The sequence below is a fragment of the Amphichorda felina genome, assembly GCF_050947745.1.
Source record: "Amphichorda felina strain 45539 chromosome Unknown scaffold_6, whole genome shotgun sequence".
Classification (NCBI taxonomy): domain Eukaryota; kingdom Fungi; phylum Ascomycota; class Sordariomycetes; order Hypocreales; family Bionectriaceae; genus Amphichorda; species Amphichorda felina.
Genome location: NW_028145044.1, coordinates 531,465 through 555,908, shown reverse-complemented (window position 1 = coordinate 555,908; position 24,444 = coordinate 531,465). Strand labels below are relative to the sequence as shown.

At 55.8% G+C, this 24,444-nt stretch overlaps 13 protein-coding genes and 1 non-coding gene across 14 annotated transcripts; 5 read left to right on the top strand and 9 right to left on the bottom strand.

The window, feature by feature from the left end:
* Positions 1–23: 23 nt before the first annotated feature.
* On the bottom strand, positions 24–613 carry ACO1O0_006011 (ATP/GTP-binding protein; the record flags this gene model as incomplete). Its single annotated transcript, XM_083195410.1, has 2 exons — positions 24–508; positions 595–613. The coding sequence occupies 2 exons, from the start codon at positions 611–613 to the stop codon at positions 24–26; spliced, it is 504 nt and encodes a 167-aa protein (XP_083048426.1).
* Positions 614–1,968: 1,355 nt separating this feature from the next.
* On the top strand, positions 1,969–2,943 carry ACO1O0_006010 (alpha/beta hydrolase fold-domain-containing protein; the record flags this gene model as incomplete). Its single annotated transcript, XM_083195409.1, has 1 exon — positions 1,969–2,943. The coding sequence occupies one exon, from the start codon at positions 1,969–1,971 to the stop codon at positions 2,941–2,943; it is 975 nt and encodes a 324-aa protein (XP_083048425.1).
* Positions 2,944–3,051: 108 nt separating this feature from the next.
* On the bottom strand, positions 3,052–3,867 carry ACO1O0_006009 (uncharacterized protein; the record flags this gene model as incomplete). Its single annotated transcript, XM_083195408.1, has 3 exons — positions 3,052–3,074; positions 3,160–3,281; positions 3,338–3,867. The coding sequence occupies 3 exons, from the start codon at positions 3,865–3,867 to the stop codon at positions 3,052–3,054; spliced, it is 675 nt and encodes a 224-aa protein (XP_083048424.1).
* Positions 3,868–4,667: 800 nt separating this feature from the next.
* On the bottom strand, positions 4,668–5,428 carry ACO1O0_006008 (glycosyltransferase family 2 protein; the record flags this gene model as incomplete). The annotated part of the gene is made up of 2 exons (XM_083195407.1): positions 4,668–5,372; positions 5,426–5,428. 2 exons carry the CDS (start codon positions 5,426–5,428, stop codon positions 4,668–4,670), a joined length of 708 nt encoding a protein of 235 aa, XP_083048423.1.
* A 141-nt stretch (positions 5,429–5,569) lies between these two features.
* ACO1O0_006007 (uncharacterized protein) lies at positions 5,570–6,578 on the bottom strand (the record flags this gene model as incomplete). Its single annotated transcript, XM_083195406.1, has 2 exons — positions 5,570–6,046; positions 6,096–6,578. 2 exons carry the CDS (start codon positions 6,576–6,578, stop codon positions 5,570–5,572), a joined length of 960 nt encoding a protein of 319 aa, XP_083048422.1.
* Positions 6,579–8,038: 1,460 nt separating this feature from the next.
* Positions 8,039–9,521, top strand: ACO1O0_006006 (uncharacterized protein; the record flags this gene model as incomplete). Its single annotated transcript, XM_083195405.1, has 2 exons — positions 8,039–9,094; positions 9,147–9,521. 2 exons carry the CDS (start codon positions 8,039–8,041, stop codon positions 9,519–9,521), a joined length of 1,431 nt encoding a protein of 476 aa, XP_083048421.1.
* Positions 9,522–9,681: 160 nt separating this feature from the next.
* Positions 9,682–11,471, bottom strand: ACO1O0_006005 (ankyrin repeat domain-containing protein; the record flags this gene model as incomplete). The annotated part of the gene is made up of 3 exons (XM_083195404.1): positions 9,682–10,684; positions 10,742–11,321; positions 11,405–11,471. The coding sequence occupies 3 exons, from the start codon at positions 11,469–11,471 to the stop codon at positions 9,682–9,684; spliced, it is 1,650 nt and encodes a 549-aa protein (XP_083048420.1).
* A 1,056-nt stretch (positions 11,472–12,527) lies between these two features.
* ACO1O0_006004 (uncharacterized protein) lies at positions 12,528–13,306 on the top strand (the record flags this gene model as incomplete). Its single annotated transcript, XM_083195403.1, has 2 exons — positions 12,528–12,738; positions 12,789–13,306. 2 exons carry the CDS (start codon positions 12,528–12,530, stop codon positions 13,304–13,306), a joined length of 729 nt encoding a protein of 242 aa, XP_083048419.1.
* A 642-nt stretch (positions 13,307–13,948) lies between these two features.
* Positions 13,949–15,149, top strand: ACO1O0_006003 (succinyl-CoA synthetase-like protein; the record flags this gene model as incomplete). The annotated part of the gene is made up of 3 exons (XM_083195402.1): positions 13,949–14,152; positions 14,231–14,347; positions 14,436–15,149. The coding sequence occupies 3 exons, from the start codon at positions 13,949–13,951 to the stop codon at positions 15,147–15,149; spliced, it is 1,035 nt and encodes a 344-aa protein (XP_083048418.1).
* Positions 15,150–15,408: 259 nt separating this feature from the next.
* Positions 15,409–16,122, bottom strand: ACO1O0_006002 (sugar O-acetyltransferase; the record flags this gene model as incomplete). Its single annotated transcript, XM_083195401.1, has 1 exon — positions 15,409–16,122. The coding sequence occupies one exon, from the start codon at positions 16,120–16,122 to the stop codon at positions 15,409–15,411; it is 714 nt and encodes a 237-aa protein (XP_083048417.1).
* A 684-nt stretch (positions 16,123–16,806) lies between these two features.
* On the bottom strand, positions 16,807–16,878 carry ACO1O0_006001. The gene has a single exon. It is a non-coding gene; the product is annotated as a tRNA-Thr (tRNA).
* Positions 16,879–19,770: 2,892 nt separating this feature from the next.
* On the top strand, positions 19,771–20,181 carry ACO1O0_006000 (uncharacterized protein; the record flags this gene model as incomplete). The annotated part of the gene is made up of 1 exon (XM_083195400.1): positions 19,771–20,181. The coding sequence occupies one exon, from the start codon at positions 19,771–19,773 to the stop codon at positions 20,179–20,181; it is 411 nt and encodes a 136-aa protein (XP_083048416.1).
* Positions 20,182–20,877: 696 nt separating this feature from the next.
* Positions 20,878–22,452, bottom strand: ACO1O0_005999 (succinate--CoA ligase subunit beta; the record flags this gene model as incomplete). Its single annotated transcript, XM_083195399.1, has 6 exons — positions 20,878–20,961; positions 21,021–21,142; positions 21,234–22,103; positions 22,153–22,225; positions 22,280–22,348; positions 22,405–22,452. 6 exons carry the CDS (start codon positions 22,450–22,452, stop codon positions 20,878–20,880), a joined length of 1,266 nt encoding a protein of 421 aa, XP_083048415.1.
* A 325-nt stretch (positions 22,453–22,777) lies between these two features.
* On the bottom strand, positions 22,778–23,872 carry ACO1O0_005998 (uncharacterized protein; the record flags this gene model as incomplete). Its single annotated transcript, XM_083195398.1, has 1 exon — positions 22,778–23,872. One exon carries the CDS (start codon positions 23,870–23,872, stop codon positions 22,778–22,780), a length of 1,095 nt encoding a protein of 364 aa, XP_083048414.1.
* Positions 23,873–24,444: the final 572 nt, after the last annotated feature.

The window sequence follows — 24,444 nt, the reverse complement described above, 5'->3', positions numbered from 1 at the left end:
CCCTAGACCTTGGACATGTCCATTTACACCACCTTGATGACAATCTCCCCCTCCCCATTTGGCCTCTCGAATCCCGAACAGTACATATCAAACGTTTCTGTGTCGATATCAAACGCTGAATCCCCATCCCTTTCTTCCAGCGCACTCACTGCATCCCTCGCGGCCGCCCTCTGTCCAATACGACTCCACAGCAACTCTCTCTGCGCATCTAGGAACACGAGCACCCACCTCCCGCCGCCGCGTTCAATTAGCGACTTGTACTCATCGCGGTACTTCTTGTTCCAGAAGGACAGGTCCAGGACCACATCCCGCTGCCCTTCGGCGAGGATGTTGTGCAGCCGCTCCTTGACGATGACCTGCGACCTGTCTAGGTTCTCCTCGTGCTTGTCGGGAGGGTAGTCGATCTTGTACAGGCCGTGGACCTCCCGGTTAATGGTGTCGCCCGAGAGACGCGTGAAGGACGGGAGGCTGGCTACGATGGCTTTGGATAGAGTTGACTTGCCTGCGCCTGGCAAGGGGGGAAGGGGGAGGGGAGGTTCCTTGTGAGTCTAGAGACGAGACTGGATCAGGGGATATAGTTTTTTGATGACATACCTGCAATACCGCAAGTCATGACTACTACGGGCCGAGGGTCTTGCTCTGTACGATAGAGGTTTGGCATAATCTGCGGCCCTGAGGTATTAGCTGTGTGCGACCATAGCAGTTGGGGAGTGCGTGAGTGAGACCGTGTTTAGGGCGCTCTGCCCGTAGTGTTGGCTCGCCATTATGCGCTCGATTTGGCAGAATATCTCTTGAAGGAATATTAATGACATTTCATGTCGTTGACAAGGGATTCAGACTGCTATCCATTATGCGCTCGATTTGGCGGAATATCTCGTAAAGGAATATGGATGGCATTTACTGTTGTTGACAGATGGATTCAGACTGCTGCGTTAGGCCGATCAAGTATTGATATAAAGGTAGCTGAATCCGCTTGAGTGAGTCACTAGGCCGCCCGATCATCGGTGTATCATCTACGGTGACGCACAGGGTTTAGGCACCACAAATCTGAATCTATGTATATCGCCCAATAAGGAACCAAGGCGTAAGGGTAAATGTTGCGTTGTATGCTGGATGCCCATCTCGACCAACACAACGTGTTATGCGAAAACGATGCCACATTTGGCTTCAATTTCCGGGTTTGGGCCGATATCTATTATCCGTGCTTCGATATATGAGGAAGACACGTTAGACTAAAGCCAGGTCGAAGCTACCACATTGCGCCAGCCACACACCTTGTTTTCCGCCTGATTAGAAATTAACGTCTGTCTCTGGTAATGCTTCCAGGGCCCCTATTGGGTATTTTAGGTGAATGCTAGTAAAGGGTCACAACAAAGGGTAATATAATTCCATGGTACTCATTTATGATAAGCACTACTAGTATTTAATGGTCCAGACTTGTGTCTAGGCTCTCATCCAAATTATTAAAAACAAAATATCAACCAAATTATTGCCTATCAATTCAAGTTTCCAAACACGATTTGGGGAATATAATGGACTGATCAAACTTAAAAGTGTTGACCACAAGGTCTTAGACATCTTATGCCTTGTGACCTACCATTAATGGTGATGGGAGGTTGGGCTTAGACCTTCTGGACACGTTGGCATCGACATATAAAACATATAACTTGACGAAATCTCTCTTGAATGAATGATGAAGGACAGATCGCTCAAAACACTGCTTGCTCCCCAACCCATGCTTCCGAACCAATCAACCAGCGGATCATTTCAGCGCTTGCATCAAATCACCAGGAGAACCTTCAGATACCACTCATGATGGATTCCGCGTCGACACACACGGAAGTGGAATTGTTATCGACTTTTGAACTTGACCAACGGGGCCCGCGGGTTGAATTATTTAGCGTCAGCAGCCCCCACGATGAAAACACTGGTATCGAAGTCACCCACTGCACGGAACTGTCCAACAAAATGAAGCTCCTGCAGGACGTTGTCCGCAAGGTCAAGCCGCGCCTCCGGAGATCGAGCGGCAAGCACGACTTTGGGTCAATCCGCCTCAAGCCGCCAAAACACCGAGCTCTTCGAGGCTGCAAATGCAGAGAGCGCATTCGGGGCGGAATGTGGATTTACGACGTATCGCCCAAGAAGAAGCGCAGTATTGGCGAATACCCCAAGAAGCGTGTATACTACCTGACCGGCGGTTCATGGCAAGATATCCCTGGACTACCCCATTGGCGCTTCGCTGCCGAGTTGGCACGACGAGTGCCGAACGTGACCGTGTCTGTCATCTCGCAACACCTGGCGCCCATGTCACCAGCTCTGTTCGCAATGGATCAACTGGGGGGGCTATATAGACAGCTCATGGAGCAGTCACATGCCAAAGGGGAGAGAGTCATCTGGCTCGGAGACGGATCGGGCGCAAACGTTGCCCTGTGCCAGGTGATTTGGTCGCTGGCGAGAGGGGGCGAGGCCAAACCGGTGGCAGTCATGGCCATCTGCCCCCCGACTGATCTGCGGCACACGGACGAGAGGATGTTGGAGATTGTAGAACAAGACCCCATACACACCGTGAAGGCCATTCAAGATGCGGCAAGCAGCTGGGCCCCAGTCGTGGACGGAAATATTCCGTACAAGATGGATCCTTTCCCGGGCTCCAATCCCATTGGGCCACCGTGGGCGCTGGAAGACCCCCGCGTCTCGCCCATCTTTGCGCCGCTGCATCTTTTTGCTACCTTCAACGTTAAGGTACACGGCGTGACGGCCGGGTACGACATTCTCTCCCCCGAGGCATTGACTTTCAGGGAGAAGCTCCGGGAACAGGGTGTCTCAGGGCAATGGCTGCACTGGGACAAGCAGATGCACTGCTTCCCCTTGGCGGATGGATGGGGTGTGAGAGAAAGCAAGGAGGCAATGGACTGGATCATTGGTGTGTTGACCCGGGCGTAGCCTGGCTGGTATTTGTTTTTGCGGGACGGGCAGGAGACGGCGGTAGAACATTCTTGTTTCATGACGAGGATAGAAGTGGTTGGCGTTCGGGGTCGAACCCAGCGCGAGCTACTCCGCCACCTTCGCGGAACCTTTTTGACGTTAGTGTATTAGAAAGCATATTATTATAGAGGACAAACCTGATGTATCCCGCAAATGTACCGAGCCAAAGCGAACCGAGGTATGTGATTGTCCACTCGAGGTAACCAGCGCGGCGGTGATAGTCGGTGAAGAGAAAGACGAGGAACGTCATGCCGACACCGGTAATGCAGGCGACGAGGATGTTGTTGGCGATGCACCTGCTCACGACGTTAGTAGGGGCGGCCGGAATAATTAGGAGAATGAAATTGACCACTTCCTCAAGCCCGGGAACCGTGCGGCTTTGTACGTCTCGTCCCACCAGACAATCTCAGTGGTGAGGGAGCTGATAGCCAGGCCGCCAAATGTGCCCACAAGTAGCCAGAGGTGCTTCTCATGCTCCTCAAATGTGTCAAAGATGCTGAGCAGCAGTAGGCAAGTCCCCGCGACGAGCCCGGAGAACATGGCGATGCCGCTCAGAGTCTTGCGCCAGGTAGCATCGTCGGCGAGGCCGTAGAAGCTGGGCGAGTAGCGGACGTGGTGGACCGAGTAGACGGTACCGACGAAGCAAACTGCGGTGAGGGTGCAGCCGATGATGAAGACGGGCTTGAACTGGAAGGCGGCGATGTCGCTAATGAAGGGGATGTCGGGATTGGCCTGGCCGGGGTAGCGTGGGCAGCCGAGGGAGACCCAGCGCAGGAGGAGGGTGGTGAGAGTGCTAAACCACGAGACTGAGGCAATGATTGGGAAGTAATGGAGGCGCTTGTGCGAGTGCGCGTAGAAGGAGGCGATCTGGGGGCGGGCCATTGTGGGAGGCAATCGGTGATGGATTGTCATGACTCAAATTAAAGTGACGATGGCGGAATGGAGGATGTCTGGAGCAGGAAGCTTCGCTAATATCAGATATTACTTACATGCATTTAAGGCAATCAAGGAAATTGAGACATAAGCGGGCATTTCCATGGCAGGAGGCACCCAGACATGGTGACGTCGATGAAGGCATCACCGGCATCGGTAGGACAGTGGGATGGAGCCCTGTAACTGGTCATCTGCATGGGAGCGGGGAAAGCGGAGCACGTGACACCGCCGATGCATCGACGATCCCTCGACGATTTCAATGTTCCGTCTTGACGTCTCAGCTTATGTTTCCCTTTCCCTAGTTGACACGGTCTCTGGAATGGCAGACCCCTTGCTATTTCTCGACACTGCGCCCCCAAAGCCTTTAAGGGTTCGATAAGGGCACTGGCGTCAGGTACAAGCGCCACATGCCAGCTGGCCAAGCTTTCCAAAGTTCCATCTCCAGTTCCCCGTTCTCCACCGCACGGTGCGCCGTCCCGCTGACTCCCGTCCTCCACGTAAAAAAACCGGGGAGAGGGCCCGGATGGTCCCACCAGAGTCTGGATGCGGCGTCGGTGGGCCACGGGCCACGGCCTCCGGGTGGCTATGGGCTTACACGAGTATGGTTCTCACCCTGGGACTTGTCAAGACATACACGGGTTCTAGAGTCGAACTTAAGCGAACCATGTGATATTCCATGTATATGGCTCCTCTGATGCTAGTTATACTCCACATTCTAATATCATGCGCCGCTATACGTAAAACGCATGTTAACAAGTCTTGTGAATCGTCAACCGCCAGGCTGTATAAGAAGCTAACACCACGCTTCCAGTGAAAAACACCATCTTCCAAACCCCATTCATGACAACAACATGATCACTGAACCACCTTGCCAGCGACCCCGCAACAATACCCATCCACACGACAAAGAACCCCGTCTCAAACCACGCCTGCCCCACGCTATCCTTCCTGGCCCTCTCCCCGCTGGCCCTCATGCTCGTGCCCCAGCCATCCGCCGTCAGCGTCAGCATGCTCCAAACGTGCACCGCCGGCATCGGGACGTGGTAGAACGCCATCCCCGGGACCACCCACCCGAGCGACCGGGGCCCTAGCCGGTGCGGGTTGCGCAGGACGTTATACGCTAGGGCTGCTGCACACCGGAGTAGTAGGTCGCGCGGCGACACCGCGATGAGCTGCTCCGATGTGAGGAAGTAGTGCACCACGGCGACGAGGGCGATGACGGGGCCGAGCTCCCGCTTGGACATGCTGTAGAAGAGTAGCGGGTGGCTCATGGTGTAGATGCGCGGTTGGAGGAGGGACTCGATGTGCGTGGCGCGCGCCCAGCGGACTTGCTGGCGGAGCCAGCGGGCGAGGGTGGTGGGCGTGTCGGTCGAGGTGAGGACGTCGGATGCGAAGACCACGCCCCAGCCGCGACGGAGGAGGTTGGTCGTGAGATGGCGGTCCTCGTTGATGATCTGGGTGTGTCAGTCCGTGAGGTTTGTGTGTGTGGGAGGCCATCTCTACTTACCATTCTCTTGCCGAATATTGTCTGCAGATACCATGGGACCAATATCGCAGGCAGGGCGGCAAGTCGAAACAGCGTACTCGGCCCACTCTGGCAGTCACTCGTCGCGGTGGCCGCCGGCATCGACCTCGTGAGATACAGCTCTCTCTAGTACACCGTCTCAGCGAGCTTCGTAACCGGCGTCTCCTGGCCATTATGCACAACCAGCGCCGAGCTTGCACCGCCGATGGTCGGATCCGCGGCGATGCTATCGACCGTCCTGCTCAGCGAGTCCTCGGCGACAATGGTGTCCGAGTCGGAGCTCCAGAGGAACTCGATGCCTAGCATGTCGGCGATGACTAGGGAGAAGATATAGGTGGAGAACATGATGCCCTTCTTGTGCAGGTGTCGCTGGCGGATGCAGAGCTGGCTGATGGCATTGGGCCCGCTGAAGACAATGTTGGCCTGCGAGAGAAGGGTGCGGACAAGCTGGACGCAGTGGTTCATGGCGATTTGGTCAATCTTGGTCTCGTCAATGCTCTCGCCCTGTCGTTTACGGATTGTAATCTCTTTTGCCCGAACAGCTTGGGCGACTTCGCCCAGGGGCTCTCGCACATGGATGGTGGTTGAGCCTTCGGGATATACCTGCATCGTATTAGTGACATTGGTGGTCCTCTTAAGACGGACAGCTTACCGCGTTAAAGACGTCAACCATGTCCTGATCTTGGACCTCGTCGCCGTCGATGCCGACGAGAAGAAACGCAACCCCCTTTGCTGTTTTGTAGCTCTGCAACGCCCTCATGAACAGCGCTGGGTCCTCGCGCCACCCGACAACCGCAGCTATGCAGTCCATCCTTGGGGTGGAAGACGACAGCACATCTAACCCCAGCACCGCCTTCTCCGGGTCCGCCTTCTCCATCACCACGGGTGACAGGGACTCCCCCTGGTAGTACGCCATCCGCCTCCCTTCATTGGTGTAGCGGGTGAGCTCTGTGAGAAGAATGGTTATGATGAGGTCGAGCGTCACCGGCCAGCAGCAGTGGACGGTAGCAACCCAGTAGAGTGGGAGGCATAGGAAGCATCCAGCAATGTTGGCAACCTTACGCAACAGAGACACTTGGCGGGGGGCGGACACTGCCTTCAATCCTTCAAGGTGGTAATTCTCCATGACAGCCATGTTGAGTGTGAAGGCTCGCGTTTTGAAGGGACCTGTTGGCTGGACCTGCTTCAGGAAAAGCGACGGTACTTCGAAGATGCGGATACGAACTTAAGGGCCCAAGTATACCCACGCATGTGCCGTGGAAAGGGGGTTTATGGGAGAACGTAGCTAGCGCGTGAGTCACTAAAGGTCGAGGGGAGCCTGATGCAAGATTTGATTAATGAGGATATCATTCTCGTGTGAGGAACTTTGATCGACGTTTTGGGTGATTGCCGAGTAGCCGGGGCTCTTCATGATCTGTATGGCGTGAAGTACGGGTCCTCTCGGACGCCCGGCGGATTCAGAAACCCCTTATTACTTATAAGGCAACCATGGGCTTTCTTCATCTTGGAGAGCCAGCCCTACTTGAATCTGTCAGTGACGAGTAGAATACATGTATGTGGGAAGTAACAATCTGTAGATGATGCGTGTTCTGCGTACGCGTGCACTACTTCGTAGCTACCTGTACCTTGGAAAATTTCGAGGAGATTTGACCCAGCCCATTGGGGCCCGGGAAGTGGAAATGGACCTATTGATTTTCATGACCGGTTCCAACGGCGTTCAATGTTGCACATCGAGTACGGATACGAAACACGGGATCTGGCGGTGGCAGCCTAATATTATTGCAACGCCACGTTGAAGCCAAGCTACGATGTGAAATTATTGGCTGCTTCACTCCAGAAGTTGAGATGGACTTGATTCAGCAACAGAACGTTGGAAGATGTTCTTTGTAGGTTCTTCAGGGAAAAAATTGCTCCATGTTGTTTGTGTTATGTTGTGTTGGTCGTTTGGCTCTGATCCGTGGCCCACTTTACAGTGGGATTATCACCAACGCCCATAGTGTTGGGGGTCAACCAAGGGCGGTCACGGTAATATCCTCGCTCTTCTTCTTCTATGTAGGGTGTTTTGCATTATATCCGGGCCAAGAGAAACTAGAGCATGGGCATTGTGATTTCGGCCTTGGCAGGTATTGGATATGACTCCAGCCGGCGTGCTCTTCTGCCTAAATAAATTCCGGAGCCTTTTCTTTTTGAGCGGCCCCCAGGCAGCATTCGACACAATTTCTCTCTGTCTCTGGTTTCAGCTGGATAAAATACAAAGTAGGTATACATGTACTTGCCTGCAGATAGTGTTGGGAATGGTGTTACTGGTACGGATACCCTGTTGGTGATGGGCAACGTTGAATTCACCCGTGTTATTAAACCCCCAAAGTCAGCCCTATAGCACACTCAGGGGACCCCCATGCTCGCAAAGTGATATGAGTTGCAGGCCAAGATTCCAGGACTCAGGGGTCTAGAAAGTGGATGATCTAGGCATCGAAGACGCCCCAGTTTCTGTAAAGGGGATTGTCTGAGGACTTTGAAAGCCCATATCATCGTTCTTCCCATGCTTCTCTCACCACCAGGCCCGGTCTGTGTCACACAGCATCTCGGACAGCCATGGCTGTTACTTACAGAAACAACCGGCTCGTCCCGGCAGTAACCATTGCAATTTGTATCATCTTGGTCATCTGGCTAATAGACCCCGCGGTTGAGAACTTTGGAAATCCCATCCCCAGGATGACAGACGACTCTCCGGTAACTGAACCGGTCAGTAGGCCAGATCGGGAACAAGTCTCTGCGGGCGAATCGTCCTCAGAACATCCCCCAGCCTCATCACAAAAACTCGAGGATGACGACATTCTCCTCATCATGAAGACGGGCGGGACGTCCATGTGGAAGCGCCTCCCCATCCACCTCACCACCACCCTCTCCAGTACCCGCATCTCTCCCTCTAACATGGCTATATACTCAGACAACGCCGAGACCATCGGCCCCTTTACCATCATCGACACCCTCGCCAACATGACCGACTCGACCAAGCAGTCCCCCGACTTCGACGTCTACCGCCAGCAAGCCGAGCACGCTGCGCACAACCACTACGTCGAGTCCTCGGGCGTCGATGGCGACGACTGGGGCCCCACGGGCGGCTGGATCCTCGACAAGTACAAGTTCCTCCCGCTGATGCAGCACGCGGGCGTACAATGGCCGCGCGCAAAGTGGTACGTCTACATGGAGGACGACGCGTACCTGTTCCTGCCCAACGTGCGGCGGTTCCTGCACGGCTTCGACCCGCGGGAGCCGCACTACCTGGGCAGTTACGCGGCCAAGTCGGACGCGGTGTTCGCGCACGGCGGCGCGGGCTTTGCGCTCTCGCGGGCTGCGTGGGAGGCGTCGTTTGGGAGGGACCCGGGGGGTCTGGTGGACGGGTATCAGGGGTATGTGGAGGAGCACTGCTGCGGCGACCAGGTGCTGGGTCTGGCGCTGAGGGACCACGGGGTGCGGTTTGGGGAGAATGGAGGCGACGAGAGGTTCACCTGGGGGTTCAACCCGCTCGTGCACTGGGCGTTTGCGTTTGCGAGGAGCAACTGGTGCGAGCCGCTGTTGTCGTGGCACAAGGTGCATAGTCGCGATGTGGCCCGGTACTACGAGCTGGAGAAGAGCTGGGACTTTGATGTAAGTCCTGGGTCCTATATACCCGGTAGGAAGAGAAGCTGACATGTTATAGACCCCTATGCTGTACCGAGACTTTTTCGAGCGCATGATCCTGCCCCAGATCCAGAAGAGAGCCGAGTGGTGGGACAACATGGCCAGCCTGTACGAGGTATCCTCGGCCAACAAGGACTGGGCACCCGTCCCGGAAGATGGGAGCGGTTACGACGCGGGTCTGTGGAAGAAGGCGCGGGAGTCTGTCGATGCGTGCGAGGCGGCCTGCCAGGGGTGGACCGAGTGTGCCATGTGGACGTTTGTCGAGGATCTGTGCAAGATGGACGACAAGATGATTATGGGGCAGGGCTATGCGCCGTCCATGTCGCAGCGCAAGACGTCGTTGAAGCACACGAGCGGGTGGATGACAGAGAGGCTTCAGGGGTGGGCATGTTAGACAGGAGATGTATAAGTATCTGCTCTATTTGCTGAAAGAAATATCATGATCGTTACATCAAGTCATCGGACAGTGCCATCACCACCATCAACACCATCACCATCATCGCAACCATCATCATCATCATCATCACCATCATCATCATCATCATCCCCATCACTCAACCCTTCACAAACCCATGCCTCTGCAGCCACCCCTGGCGATGCTCCTCCTCCCACCTCCTCTCAGCCCTCCTCAGCGTCGCCGCCGCATCCCAATGTCCCCTCTTCTGCGCCACGTCCCTCGCCGTCTCGCCCTCGCCGTCCTCGACCGTCGGATCCGCGCCCCAGTCGCGCAGCACGCGCAGCACCTCCCGCCGCTCCTCGTCGCCGTCCTCGGCCTTGCTGGCCGCGTAGTGCAGCGGCGTGCGGCCCCGCGCCGTCTGCGCGTTGGCGTCGGCCCGCGCGCGCTCCAGGAGCATCTCCACCATCGGGGCCGAGGCGGACCGCGAGGCCAGGTGCAGGGGCGTGCGGCCGCCGTCGGAGCGGGCGTTGACGGGGGCGCCGCGGTCGAGGAGGAGGATGGCCACGGCGATGTGGTCGCGCTCCGAGGCGATGTGGAGCGGTGTCAGGCCGCGGAGGTCGCAGCAGCTGTGGGGGGCGTAGCGCAGGGCGCGGGCGGCAGCGTCGAGGTCACCGTCCCAGGCCGCGTCCAGGAGGGCGTCTTGGGCCTCGGGCTCGGAGACGCTGCGTCGTCGGTCCTCTCGTGAGGGGGGCTGCGTGTCACGGGGGGGAGTATTGTCAGGGGCAGATGGAGGACCTTGTGGTGATGACGTGGGAGGAGATCCAAGGACTCCCTCCTCTTTTGCGACGGTGGATGGGGTTCGCTGAGGGGGAGATGCTGCGGTATCGGCATCTCTCTTTGTGGGCTTCTTCTCCGGCTCTGGGGATTTGGGTGGAGATTGGTTCGACTTGGCTGTGTCTGCCTCGGGCTCTACTATGCTTGGAATGGGCGGCGAAGGGCTGTCGGCTGGCGTTTCTGTTGTGGTTGTGCGTGTGGCGGGCTCTACCTCTTTCTCTTTGCCCTCTCGCTCCTTTGTATTCTTAGTCTCCTTCTCTGCCTTTGATGTTGGAGATGGAACGGCTGCCCCTGAGCCTGGGGTGGCCGGCTTCATCAAAGAGCGTCTGCGGTTCAATGTTAGTTCACAAGACCATGATCGGGATTATACCAGAAAAACATACGAGTAGATGTTGACCATCAGAGTCGACAACCCCGTCATCTCCTTCTGCAGCTCCTCATCCGCCTTCTTGACCTTGTCCTCGAACTCATCCTTGTACCTATACGACCTCCAAAACTCCTGCATCCCACTCACCACATCCCCATGCTCCGCAGAACCCTTCTTGCTAATCTCCGAGAGCAGCTTCGTCATCCTCCCTAGCGCTTTGTCCGTGCTCTCGACGGCATCCTCAATCTGCTCGCGCAGCTGCTCACCCGTGTCCCCCTCGAGAAGGTCGGGGCGCGCCTGCAGCGACTGCTGCACCTGGACGATGGTGTCGCGCGCCGTGGTGGCCTTGGCCGACATGGACTGGATCTCGTCGGGCGTCTCGTTGAGGTCGTTGAGCCACGAGATCCACTCCTTGGCCGTGTCGGCGTGCTCGGTGACCGTCTTGAGGCCCGCGTACGTGGCGAAGGCGGCGGGCATGTGGTTGAGGAAGCTGCTGGAGCTGAGAGATGGGGCTGGAGCCGGAGCTGGAGCCGGTGCTGGGGCAGGGGCAGGGGCAGCAGCTGGAGCATCGTGCTTTTCCTTCCGCTTTGCAGGTGCTGGAGAATCGTGAGCCGTGGGGCGGCTTGGGCGACGACCGGGTGACTCGGAATGTCTCTCTTTGTGCCGGTCAGGTTTGTACCGATCGGGCGTCGAGGAGCGGCGCTGGTCTCGTCGTGGATCTCGTCGAGGGTCTCGCCGGTAGTCATCTTCGCCCTCGCGGTTGAAGGCCCCCGGTGCAGCGCCGGGTCTCAGTCGAGGGGGTGTTGGATACCGCTCGCTGGAAGGGCGAGGGGCGTGGAAAGACGGTCTTGTTCGGCCCCGGTCCTCACGGAGGTAGTCCCGGTCAGCGCGCCGGGGAGAGCGGTCGTAGCGCTCATGACGGTCATTGCGATCAGGGCGCTCATAGCGCTCGGGGCTGGAGGACGAGTCGCGCCTCCGCTGGTGCCGTCCATTATACGGATGCCGGTCAGGAGATGATGGCCGTTCTGGCCGGTCGGAGCTCCTCCGTCTCGTCCGGCTGGATCGTCGCGCAGAGGGCGGGTATTTTGAGGACGGAGATGACTCGGACGGTCTGCGTCCGGTATCATGCGACCGTGACCTTCTCGATGACGACGGCGGAGGCGAAAGTGAGAGCCGTCTGCCTGGCCGCGGGCGAGGACGCGTGGCAGGGCTCTTGATCCTGGTGGACGGGAACCTGAGGGGGAGTTTTATTGGCATGGTGCACTCGATGGGATGAAGACAGTTCGAGTCACCTTGAGGGAATTGGCGACGACGGTGCTAATATTGAGGGCATGGCGAGGAGCTCAGCTGATCAGCCTGGGACGGATGAGCACATGCATCATGCATGTGTACATGCCAAGGCTGACGTCGAGAAGTCAGAAGCGGGGAATCAGCCATTGCCCAGGCACTCCGTCCAGATCAGGCGATCCTTGTAGCACCTTCTGCCTGGTATTCATGGCGTACGTGTATACGTGCCATGGTCGTGGTCTTTACAAGCATGTGTTGGGCCAGGCTTCAGGCACAATTCGATAGGCATCAACTAAAATGGACCAGAACATGCTCTAGACTGCACTTACAAATCCTCCACTCTCGGAGGCTCGGAGCCACATACTTCTGCCTTACCCAGGATGACGACACCAACTTGTCTAAATTCCAGCGACAGCTGTGGATAAATATCAAATGCTTCCATTTTTTTTCATCATCTTGACTGTGCTTTTTTTCACTTCGCAAACCCAGTTGTGACCGACAGGTGCAGTGCTACTATGGAAGATACAATTGCTTCCAATGGCTGGACATCTGTCCCCCTCGATGCCGCCAAGATATTCCGCGGCGGGAAGTTTAAAGAACCGGATCCAGTTCTGGTTAGAGAGATCGACTTCCCCGAGGATGCCCTGGTGGAGAGGATCCAGCGATATGCCAAGGACAAGCTTCCCTGGCAGACTTACAACCACTCCATGCGCGTCTTCTATTTCGGTCAGTCGGCGTCTAGTCCACGTCACTCAAGGCAAGGCTGACAGGAGCAGGAATGGCCATCCTCCAACAGCAATTCCCCCAGCACGCTGCCACACTGTCGCCCTCCACCCTCGCGCTGGCTGCCCTCCTCCATGACATGGGCACCACCAAGGAAAACATGACGACCACACACATGTCATTCGAGTTCGACGGCGGCATCAAAGCCCTGTACCTCCTCCAGGAGCACGGCGGCGACAGGGACCAGGCCGAGGCCGTCTGCGAGGCCATCATCCGCCACCAGGACCTGGGCACGGACGGCAATATCACGCTGCTGGGGCAGGTCGTGCAGCTGGCTACCATCTACGACAACGCCTCGGTGTACCCCACCATGTCGGGGTTTGACAAGATCATCCACGAGGAGACGCGGGAGGATGTCATCCGGGCGTTTCCGCGGACGGGGTGGCTGGGGTGCTTTGCCAATGTGGCCCGGGAGGAGAAGAGGCTGAAGCCGTGGTGCCACACGACGCATATTCCCGACTTTGAGAAGATGGTCTTGGGTAATAAGCTGATGAAGCCGTATGAGAAGTAGGTTGTGGGGTAAATACTTGGGGCTGTTATGAATAATGGCGGATAGGATCGCATGGGAGAGGATGAGGTTGGGGGATTCATGATCATGAAAGCAAGTGCTGTTAGGCTCATCATTCATCGATAATAATATGGGTCTCAGATGAGTGTCTTTTAATATATCTCTTACATAAATGGCCGAGACTACGGGTTCGGCACCGGCAGACCCGGCATGGAATTACCCAAATCGGCAATCCACCTCGGGAGTTCCGGGGGGGACAGAGCCCGATTGCAGGTGCCGGGCTCAAAGATAGGTACGTGCTTGGCTGATGATGGCCGGCTTCTGATGTGAATAATCTCTTGGGCCTGGTGTTAATCAAGATGGGCATTTGGCAAACCGAGCCGAGGCACGTCCAACACGCCCCCACTGGACTGGAGCCCGCAATTGCATCCTTTATTCTTTCATCCTGCAGCCAGCCAGCACCCCCGCCTCCGCATGGTCAATCGTTATAGCCGAAGTCGTCGCTGATGCCGATCACGCTCCAGTAGCCGTCCATCGTCACGAGACCCTAGATAAGCCAGCGATGAACAGCAGCCTCACTTGACCCTGACGACGAGGGCGGCGGATCACATCTAGTCAACTGCACATTACATGAGTGCTCAAACCATGGTAGCCATGCTCGAAGCACGAGCGGTCTTGTCCCGCTGGTCGGGCCCCTGTCGCACCGTCACCTGTCACCGCCTCCACGCTCCCTCTCGCAGCTTCGCAACATCATCACCAAGAAGCACCCCAGCGTACGACAGCACGATACGCAACCTGCGCATAGACAAGGACACCCGTGTCATCTACCAGGGATTCACGGGGAAGGCGGTACGCTACCCTCGTCATGCCGCCCTCTACGAGGCCCGAGTCCGGACTCAGCGCTGAATGGATTTTATCGTGTATTAGGCCACGGCGAATGCCAGAGACACCATCGCGTATGGCACAAACATTGTAGGCGGCGTGTCGCCGGGCAAAGGTGGCCAGACACACCTCGACCTCCCCGTCTTCAACACGGTGCGCGAGGTAAGCCAACAAATCCCCATTCCCCCCAATCATCTACATCATCAACATCCATCCACCTGATCAACACTCTCTTACCTCATGCCGCCAGGCCGTAGAGGAAGTCAACCCGCACGTCAGCGCCGTCTTCGTGCCCGCACCCTTCGCAGCCAAGGCCATCCTCGAGTCCATCGAGGCCGAGGTGCCCCTCGTCGTGTCCGTGGCCGAGCACGTGCCCCTGCACGACATGCTGCGCGTGCAGGCGGCGCTGCGCACGCAGGACCGCACGCGCCTCGTGGGGCCCAACTGCCCGGGCATCATCGCCCCGGGCCAGTGCCGCGTGGGCATCATGCCATACCGGCAGTACGCGAGGGGCTGCGTGGGCATCGTGTCCAAGTCGGGGACGCTGAGCTACGAGGCCGTGGGGGCGACGACGAGGGAGGGGCTGGGCCAGAGCCTGGTCGTGGGGATGGGGGGCGATGTGCTCCCGGGGACGACGCTGGTGGATGGGCTGAGGACCTTCTTCGAGCATGGCGAGACGAAGGGGATCATCGTCATTGGGGAGATTGGTGGCGATGCGGAGCTCCATGCGGCGGAGCTGATCAGGGAGTACCGGGCCTCGACGCCGAATCCGAAGCCCATCATCGCCATGGTCGCTGGCCGGACGGCGCCCAAGGGCAAGACGATGGGCCATGCCGGTGCTCATCTGTCTGCGACGGACGTCCCCGCAGAGGTCAAGGCGAAGGCGCTGGAGGATGCTGGCGCCGTTGTCGTGCCGCATCCCGGTGTTATGGGGACAAGGATGAAGGAGCTCCTCAAGTTGTGACTCGCAAGACGGGCTCTGCTGTTTGAACGGAGCCCGTCATCCTCCACCCAAAGCTCGGAAGGCATGTCGGACGCTGTATTTTTTGGGCTCCTGGACAGTTTTACAGACCTGTAGATTAGTAGGGTTTGTTTGGTACCAAGACACTCTGCTCTGGGGAAAACTTTGGTCATTTCATGTCATCATGTTAGGGGTGCATGCAGCTCTAACGCCCTCACTCTACCTGGTATCAACTAGTCTCTAGTCCCTAGATCCTCCATCATCACAAATCAGGCACCGGCTCGACCTTTTTAACCACCTTGGCCGGCGATCCGATGGCGACGCTGAAATCCGGAATGTCCTTGGTCACAACACTGCCCGCGCCAATGGTGCACCCTTTGCCGATGGTGACACCGGGCATGATGGTCGTGTTGCCCCCGATCCAGCAGTCGTCCCCGATGGTGACGGGCTTGGCGTACTCGACACCGTCGCGGCGCGACTGCACGCCCGTCTCGTGGGTGGCGGCGAAGATGGAGACAAAGGGGCCGAACAGGACGCGGTTGCCGATGGTGACGATGCCACAGTCGAGGATGACGAGGCTGGGGGTTCCAGTTAGCCACGACATGCATTTCTCCAGGAGCGGATGTGGACTGGCATACTTGAAGTTGGAGTAAAAGTTCTCGCCGATGGAGATGTTGCACCCGTAGTCAATGTTGATGGGAGGCTCGATGAAGGAGCCAGAGCCAACACGGCCCATCATCTGCTTGAGCATGGCTGTCCTGTCGGCGACGAGCGAGTCGGGGGTGGCGTCGTCGGGAAAGTAGGCGTTGTACTTGTGCATCATGCGCCGGGCACGAAACCGGCCCTGGACGAGCTCGGGGGCGAGGCAGTCGTACAAGACACCCGATATCATCTTCTCGTAGTCGTCGCACCAGGGCGTGTTCTCCAGCTTCTTGGCAAACTCGATGGTTGCGGGGTCCTTCTCGGTGGCTGCCATGGTGAGTTGGAGATGGACTACTGATTCGCCTAGGCCTGATGAGAATGGTAGACCAGAGGATACCAGCTGACGTCTATTTATTGCCCAGAGGGACAGTTGGAGAATCTATCTGAACACGAGGCGAGGTGAGGTGAGGTGGAGAGTCGGAGAGTCCGCTGCTCACCTCACTAGTATCGACTAGACACTGGAGAAGAGCGGGGAATTCGACCCGCAAGGCCTAGTTTGTCGGCCCGACGTGGCGAAGCAATGAATCGCCAGTAAAATACGTAATAGGGTATGATAGAGTCAGGAATGTGAACAGGAATATCCTGTTCGCGGGCATTTGGAGATCCGTGTCTCATGTTATGGCGAATTTGAGGATTGGATGTAGTCTGTCATCAAGGCCAGGACTACAGCCCAGATTCCTGGGATTACATTACCCAAAGAGAATTATTTGGTTAATATTTAGACCCCGCCGTCTATTTTTTCATTTTTTTTTTTTCATATCTTGCACATGAATGGACTTTTGTCAATTGTCCTTTCCCCCAGCCCAGACATTTGATCCAACACGGTCTCAGGCATGGTTGGTCAAAATTAACTAATAGTTAACGTTAACCTCCGTAATGGGTCCCAAGACCCGCTTCCCTGCCTAGATCTTTTCCACAGTCTAGAATATCAAAAAGAAATGCAAAAAAATTAATCAGCTGCCCAGACGCGGAATCGAACCGCGGATCTTATCATTACTAGTGATACGCTTTACCACTGAGCCACCCGGGCTGTTCACTGGTGATGGAGGACAGGCCACGTTAGCCGCCTCAAGTTGTCAGTGTCGCCGACTGTTTGCGGCGGACCAAACAATGCTAGTGAGCTGCAGGCAAATGCGATCTATCTTGAGCGTTTTCTACATCCTAGGTTCTCGGCCTAGATTCTGGAAACCAACGAGTTAGGCGGTTCGGAAGTGTGCAGTCGCCGCGGGTCTTGGAAGTTTGAAAGCCAATGACTGAAATGGGACAAAGGTATGCCATTGAGACCATTGATACGTAAGGGTATTGTTTTCATATTGCTTCAGCTTTCTCCTCTTCAGTAGCAGTGGTACGGTGGTTACAGTTTGGACGCGGTCACAAGGCAGCACCTTCAGATAAATTACAAAACAACGACCGGTGCAATCATCATTAATCCAGCTATACGATGAACCTTTGTCTATTATTCATCCTTTCATTACAAATCAATTGTCCCTTGATTCTAAACTTCTGGAACTTCTTGTATGAGTAGGATTTTACCGACCGTCTTCATCTGTTTTGGCTGACTTAATCCCCGAGTTCGGGAGAGGCTGTGGTTCCGACACGGCATCATGAACTTGCCTGCAGAGGTGGTTCATTTGGCCGATACCTAGCTTACAGTCACTGCAGTTTTAGAGACCGCTTTTCGTCACTGGCTAGTGAGATGGTTCGGGGTTGTGCAGAATCGTAACTCTTGAAACCGAGACAGAGCACCACTTCAAAGAAACGGTGAAGTTGTGAAATGACCCCAGTCTATTAGTTGTCAAGCAGCCACTTTTGGCTTCACATTGGGGATCGAGTGCTTACTACAAGCAAACAGATGGATCATCAAGACCAGACTATCACATTCTTGGCCCTAACGCAGTCAGAGGTATTGGGTGTACGACTGTCATTTGTCGCCCTTCCTCTGCTCTCCCGGGGGCATATGAGATGGTTCGGGGGTGTGCCTGGCAGGCCCCGAAGGGTACCAAGCTTGTCTTGACCGGTTCCCCCCCCCCCCCTACCGGGCCTCGGAACATGTTGCCAACACTCCCTTATCCCGTTGTCAGAGGCGCCTGGTACCTGGCGTTACCCTCAGTGCAAGCACTGGACCTCATTTTTCGAACAGGCTTACTCGCCGCTTTCGAGCCGGCGAAGCTGTTCAAGGAGTCTGGGAGTGTTTTTCTCCTTTTGTTCGTCTATCTCCTTCAGGAACTCCAGGACCGAGGAACGAAAACGACCCAAAGGGCCGTGAACGAGGCCAAGGCGATGGGGTTATCCTTCATCAGAAGGTTAACGAACAAAAGAACGGTTCCTAGCCCGGTGCAAACGGGTGTGGGTTTCAGAAAATGGCGTACAGCGAGCATTTTGAGTAATAATTGGTCAGTGAAGAGAAGAAAAGAGAAGAGATTGAGGGACGGCTGCGAGGCCGCCCTATGGCTCTCATCCTCCTTCCTCAAGACTAGATTCCCCCTGACCCCTCCTTCTCCCCCTTTTTTTGTTTGACGTTAAAGCGCAGTTAGGGAAGGAGATCCAGAGTGCAGAGGCGATTTCCAAATCAAGAAAGCACCAAGGGAGTGTGCCCTTCCCTACCAGATTCTCAACTCAAATACCTACCAGTAAGGCACAATTTTTTGGTAACAGCTTAGCACATCTTTGGCTCTATTATGGTTATGTGACTCAGCTAACATCTTATCGGCTTCCTCTATTATCTTACAGCGGGCTTATTAATCTATTGTGGTTCGATCCGAACAGGCCGCCGTGCTAAACGTTAGCAAGTCCTTTGAGACTGTCAGAGTTTTTATAACCTCGAGATAACTTTACTTTTTACGACAGTTTATATATTTCCTTGAGGCTTAGCCAGTGCTAGGGGCCCACAGTGTTTTCCTCGTCACTTCCCTGCCACTTCCCCTACTGTATAAGGACCGTGCTGTATGAAGGAACTGCTAAAGATCTCTCCCTGCTAATTACTCATGTTCTTCTTTTATCATTATCGTAGCTTGCTACAACTATTAGTATAGCTGTGAGTTAGCTATGAGTGAAGTTACGCTAATTGTCTATGCCGATAACCTACGGATGCTTTTGGCTACTACGTGCCTTTAGCTATAGATGCCCATAGGTGTGTCTTTACCTAGCCTATGACTGTCTATAGCCTGTGACTATGTTAGCCCTATAAGATTATAGTAACGTAGAAGCTATCATAGTAGAAATAATGATTCATATGGAGAAATATTAAGTAGAATAAGGCTCTTTTGATAAGACTGTTCCTATGTAAAATATCTGAGGGAATGAAACTATGGTGACTCATCAACAAGTCCTCGCCAAACCGCCACCAAAATCGCCCCCTCCTGCTGGGTACCTACCTAGATCGGTACAAATGGTACTAGTACTAAGTCAGGAAGTACTTGCCCTGGACAGGTCAACTATCTCCCCCGCCCCCGACGACTACATACCTGTACTACGGCAGGCACAAGACTCCGCAGGAGCGACATCCCGATAGACTTCCATTGCTGAAAATTACACCAGACTTTTTTTTTTAATTAGGCACAGGCACTAAGCCAAGACATGTTTAGTTTTCTGACCTAAGCGGCTACCTCTACTATGGACATCTTGAGGATCTGTTAGAAGACGACGCTTTCCTCCCAAAGTTTACCCCGACCTCATCAAGGTTCCTGCACCTTTTCCAATTGAAATTGTTAAGCTTAGAGTTTGTGGGTCGGGAAACTTTGTTTCTTCTGCCACATCACCTACAACTCTGCTCGCCTCCCTCAAAATATCACTAGCACGAAGCAAGACAACCTCTGTTTACTTCCCCTACACATCGCCGATACAAAGCACAAACAGCATCTACGCGCACCTCCCATATAAATCGCCGGCACGAAGTACAGTCAACTACAGTAACTGGCCCAAAATGTTCTCCGTGAAGCACCACCTTGCCTTCTGGGCGCTCTCCGCCACGGCAACGACCATCTACCTCGTCCTCACGTCGATCCTCTCCGTCCCCGAACCCGTCTTCCAATACCTCCTTCCCCCCTCGACAGCGTACCTACTCTACGTTCTATGGCACGGCCCTAGCTCGCCAGTGCCCACCGTCATTCATCGAATCGCTACCGGCTTCATGCTCGTCTCTCTGGGGTCAGTTTCCACGTGTCTCCAAATCCCCGAGGACTGGAAAGCCTCTGAGGGTGGCGAAGAGAACCTAGGCGTACTCGTCCAAGCGCTGTCTGCCTTTGTGCTCCTCGGAATCGTCGAGTCCATCAGAAACAATGCAGGTGGTCTTCTCTCTAGCAATGTATACAAGATTCGACCTACTAAAGTTTGAACAGAGACGGGATACCGACCCTTCCACCCTATACCAGCTCTTGGCGGGTCCTCGCTCACAGCTCGAGCGTGATGACGCGTACTGCTTCGTTCAACATATGGGGGCGAAGAGCATGTTCCTCATATTCTTTACTCCCATCTACGTGTTCTTGGTAATCATCCTTCGTGTCATCTGGGGATCAGCTGTAGACCCGTGGTTACTCTTTCTAGCCAATGTGCTAAACGCAGCCAAACACCCCGGCAGCGCCTTAATGTTCTATCTCGCCTCGGGAGCCGTGATAGATATAGCAGAAACGGTGAGAAATTGGCACATGGCCCCCACCTAGCCATAGATAAGTGGTAACTAATCCGAATTATTGGGGCAGATCTACTACATATTTTGCAGGAATAAGATTCCCGACTGGCCTAATTTTCTTCCACGGCAGCGTCCACTTGCTTATCCGCTAGCAGAGTGGAATATATTTAGGGTTCAGACCTTTTTTGATTTACCACTTCTTACAGCTACGTCTATAGTCTTTTGAGATGTACATATGTGCCGGGGTTTGGGGTGGAACTGCAGAGGCATGAGGTTATACGGTGGGTGTTATGGGCATAATCATAACAGCCTAGACGAAGAGGTAGCATACGCGATAGCCGATCAGTATGCAGTTGTTCGCAATACACAGGGGCCACCAGCTGTTGGAACTAAATATGAAATCTACCGCTTAGCCAGCTCGACAGCTTTCTTCGCTGCCGTCCCGAAATCTGCCTCCACCTCCAGGCCGAGATTGGCCTCCTCCAGCTGCCAAATCAGTTATTAGAATCCCTTTTCTTTTTCTGACAAAAAGCACAGACACTTACCAGCTTCAGTCCCGCGGCCGAGTTGGTGCCCTGCAGCCGAACAACGACGGGAACCTTCAACGGGCCAAGGTCAGTAGCCGCGCCAATGATCGACTCGGCAATCATGGCGCAGTTGGTGATACCTGCGATCAGTTTTAGTAGAGGTACTCAAACAGCCATATATATATATATATATATATATATATATATGGGATGGGGATACAGATGTCTCACCCCCATAGATGTTGACCAGGATGGCCTTGACCCGCGGATCCCGCATGATAATGGCAAACGCCTTTAGCATCGTCTCCTTAGTCGCCTGCCCGCCCCCATCGAGGAAGTTGGCACTCGACCCGCCGTACAGCCCGATGGCATCGTTCGTCGCCATGGCCAGACCCGCCCCGTTGACCACGTTGCCAATGTCCCCCTCCATGCGCACGTACACCAGCCCGTGCTGCTCGGCCTCCACCTCGTCCGCCACCTCGTGCTCCACGTCGCGCAGCGCGAACAGCTCCGGCTGCCTCTTCGCGGCGGCGTCGTCAAACGTGAAGCTGGTGCTCACGCAGCGCAGCGACCCGTCGGGCAGGCGCGCCAGCGGGTTGACCTCGAGGTGCGTGGCCTCGCGGTCGAGGAAGATGCGCCAGAGGCCCAGCAGGATGTCCTCGAGGTCGATGGTCTCGGCGGGGGAGACGCCCAGCGCGTGGGACACGTCGGCGAGGTGGTCGAGGGTGATGCCCTGGGAGATGCTGATGGGGAACCGGATGAGCGTGTCCGGGTGGTCGCGCGTGATGGCCTCGATGCTGCGGCCGCCGGCCTTGGAGACGACGAGGGATGGGGAGTAGGTCTCGCGGTCGATGGTTATGGCGAGGTACCACTCGTCGCTGAGCTCGGCGAGTTCCGATATGTAGACATTGCGGACGGTGAGGCCGTCGTCACCGTCGATGGCTGAAGTGTTGCGCAGCTTGTGCCCTAGCATCTTGGATGTCACCTCCTCGCCCTCCCTGGGGCTGCGAACTACGTGCACGCCACCCTTCAGGCCGCTGTCAAAGTCGGCCTTTGCGTAGCCGCCTCTCAGCACCTGTGACTTGATTATGGCGCTTCCCCCTACTTGTGTTCAGCGGAGGAGTCATGAGATTTGTCCAGGATAGCTCACCTAGCTTCTCGACAATAGCTCTAGCTTCCTCGGCTGTTTTCGCAGCGCCGCCTTTGGGAACCGGGACATTGTACTGCGGTTCTCAGAATATGAATCCCCAACGGCGGCAGGATTTCTTGGAAGTCACCTCTCTCAGCAAGTTTTGCGACTGGTACTCGTGCAGGTTCAGCCATCGCCGTTGCTCCTTGGGCAGACACTGAAATCCGCTTTAGCCCCATGCAGGCTTGGCAATTAGCAGGAGGGGAAGCATACCTTGTGGGCATTACGCAGCCATGAGGCTCCCGCTCTCCGGAAAGCCATAGTGGCGGTATACGAGTTCAATGTTACGGGACAATGCTAGGAGGGTCGGCTCTGTGAGGACAGCTTTCAAACTCCCACGTAGCCAAGATGCCCTAGCAATCAACCGAGGATTGGCGGTGTCGTCAACTCCTCATTCCAATTAATTGCTACCCCAACTTGGAGATGTGGAGGCGGGGCATCGGCTATTCAACCCGACCCCAGTCCCATGGCGTCAGCTCTTGACAAAATAAACAGGGACCCTATCTGCTCTTCCGGATCCTGCCGGTCGCGGAGGGTAACTTGGGTTCAATCTGGAGTCGTCCTTCTTAGATCAATATGCACACATCTATTTGCTGAGAACCTGCCCCTTCATACAGACAACACCGTTCTTGTCCACCAGCACATCCCAGACCCTCCCCTCTGCCGTATCATCGCTCCCCTCGGTGCGGACCAGGTAGGTCTCGCCAGCATACACGGGCGACATGGCCCTGTAGCTGATGGAATGGGGGTTCTTCCCATCGCCGTGAACATCCCTCCAGTAGTTGAGCATGTTGATGAGGTTCAGCGGCCCATGGACCACCAGCCCCGGGTGCCCCTCCACACGCTGCGTCCAATCCTCGTTGTAATGAATCTTGTGCCCGTTAAACGTCAACGCCGAGAAGCGGAACAGCCCCGTCGGCGACCAGCGGAACTGCCGCACAGGCGCCCCCTGACCGTCCTCCTCCCCCGCGAGGTCCACCACCTCGGTCGGCGCCCTGGCATTCGCATTCAGCAGTGCCTTGGGCTTCTCCATCTCCGCGCCCGTGAGATCCAGCTCCGGCCGGAACACCCACGACCGCCGGTCCACAAGCGCCAGCCCGCGCGGCGTCCAGAACTCCTTCTCCACCTCCACCAGCACCATCTCGCCCGCCGACCGGCTCCTCTTGGCCGTCGCGCTGAGCAGCCTCGTGCGCTCCTCAGCCACGTCGCCCACGCGCAGCAGCGGGCTGTTCTTCCCGGCGCTGCTGCTGCTGCCGGCCCCGGGCCACGTCATGATCCCGCCCGCCCACATGCGCCGCGTGAAGGGCGAGGGCGCGTTGAAGGTCCGGTCTGTGCCATCGCGGCCCAGCTGCGCCTCCACGCCGTCGGGCGTGAAGTACACGAGGTGGTACCCGGGGGGCACCGGCGTGCCCTGGGGCGGTGGCGCCTCGGACACGTCGACGCCCGTGGCCAGCTGGGGGCGCCCGAGCGTGAGGGCCAGTTTCTGCAGCTGGTTGGCGTCGATGAGCTGGCGGCGCGTGACGCTCTTGCCGCCAAAGTCGTCCATCATGCGGGCGGCTGCGTCCTTGGCCGTGAGCTGCTGGGTGCGAAGGGGGGCTGAGAGGGTGAAGCTGCGGCGTTGGCAGCAGATCAGGTGGTGGGCGACACGCCGCGCAGGGCGCATCGTTGCTGGTGAGGCCATGGTGGGGATAAATGTGCAGAGGTGTTCCCACCTGGTAAACTGAGATGTCGCAAGCGGTTTGAACAAACAATTGACAGATTATCGGCGGAGATTGTGCCGTGACGCGGAGGCTAAATACAATTAACGGCTGTGGTGGTGTGAAAGACGACCTGGCCGTCGGTTACTTCTCGAGTTACCGAAGAAGCCGAGAGCAGCTTCACCATCACCAAGTCCCGACAATGTGTCTGCACATGAGCGGCACAATCGAAGACGGTAGCCCTCTTTGCTGGGACATGGTTTCATTTTAAATTTCATAACTGAGATGAGAGAGTGTTGTTTGTAAAAGTGAGATTTCATGCCACTGGTACTCACTCACCTTCTGTCGGAAGCCAAGTCCAGCTACCCGGGACTACCAACCCGGCCCTAGAGTTGCTTATAAATCCTAGCATTGATGCTTCCTGTTCTCATCGCAGATTATTTTCTCTGGGGAATAAATAGGGGTATAAGGAGTTCTTTGGCCTGAATTCCTGATTCTAATGAAACATCTCGGCTTGGTCGGTGTGAGGTTCTACAACATGAGCTTCATGAGCTTT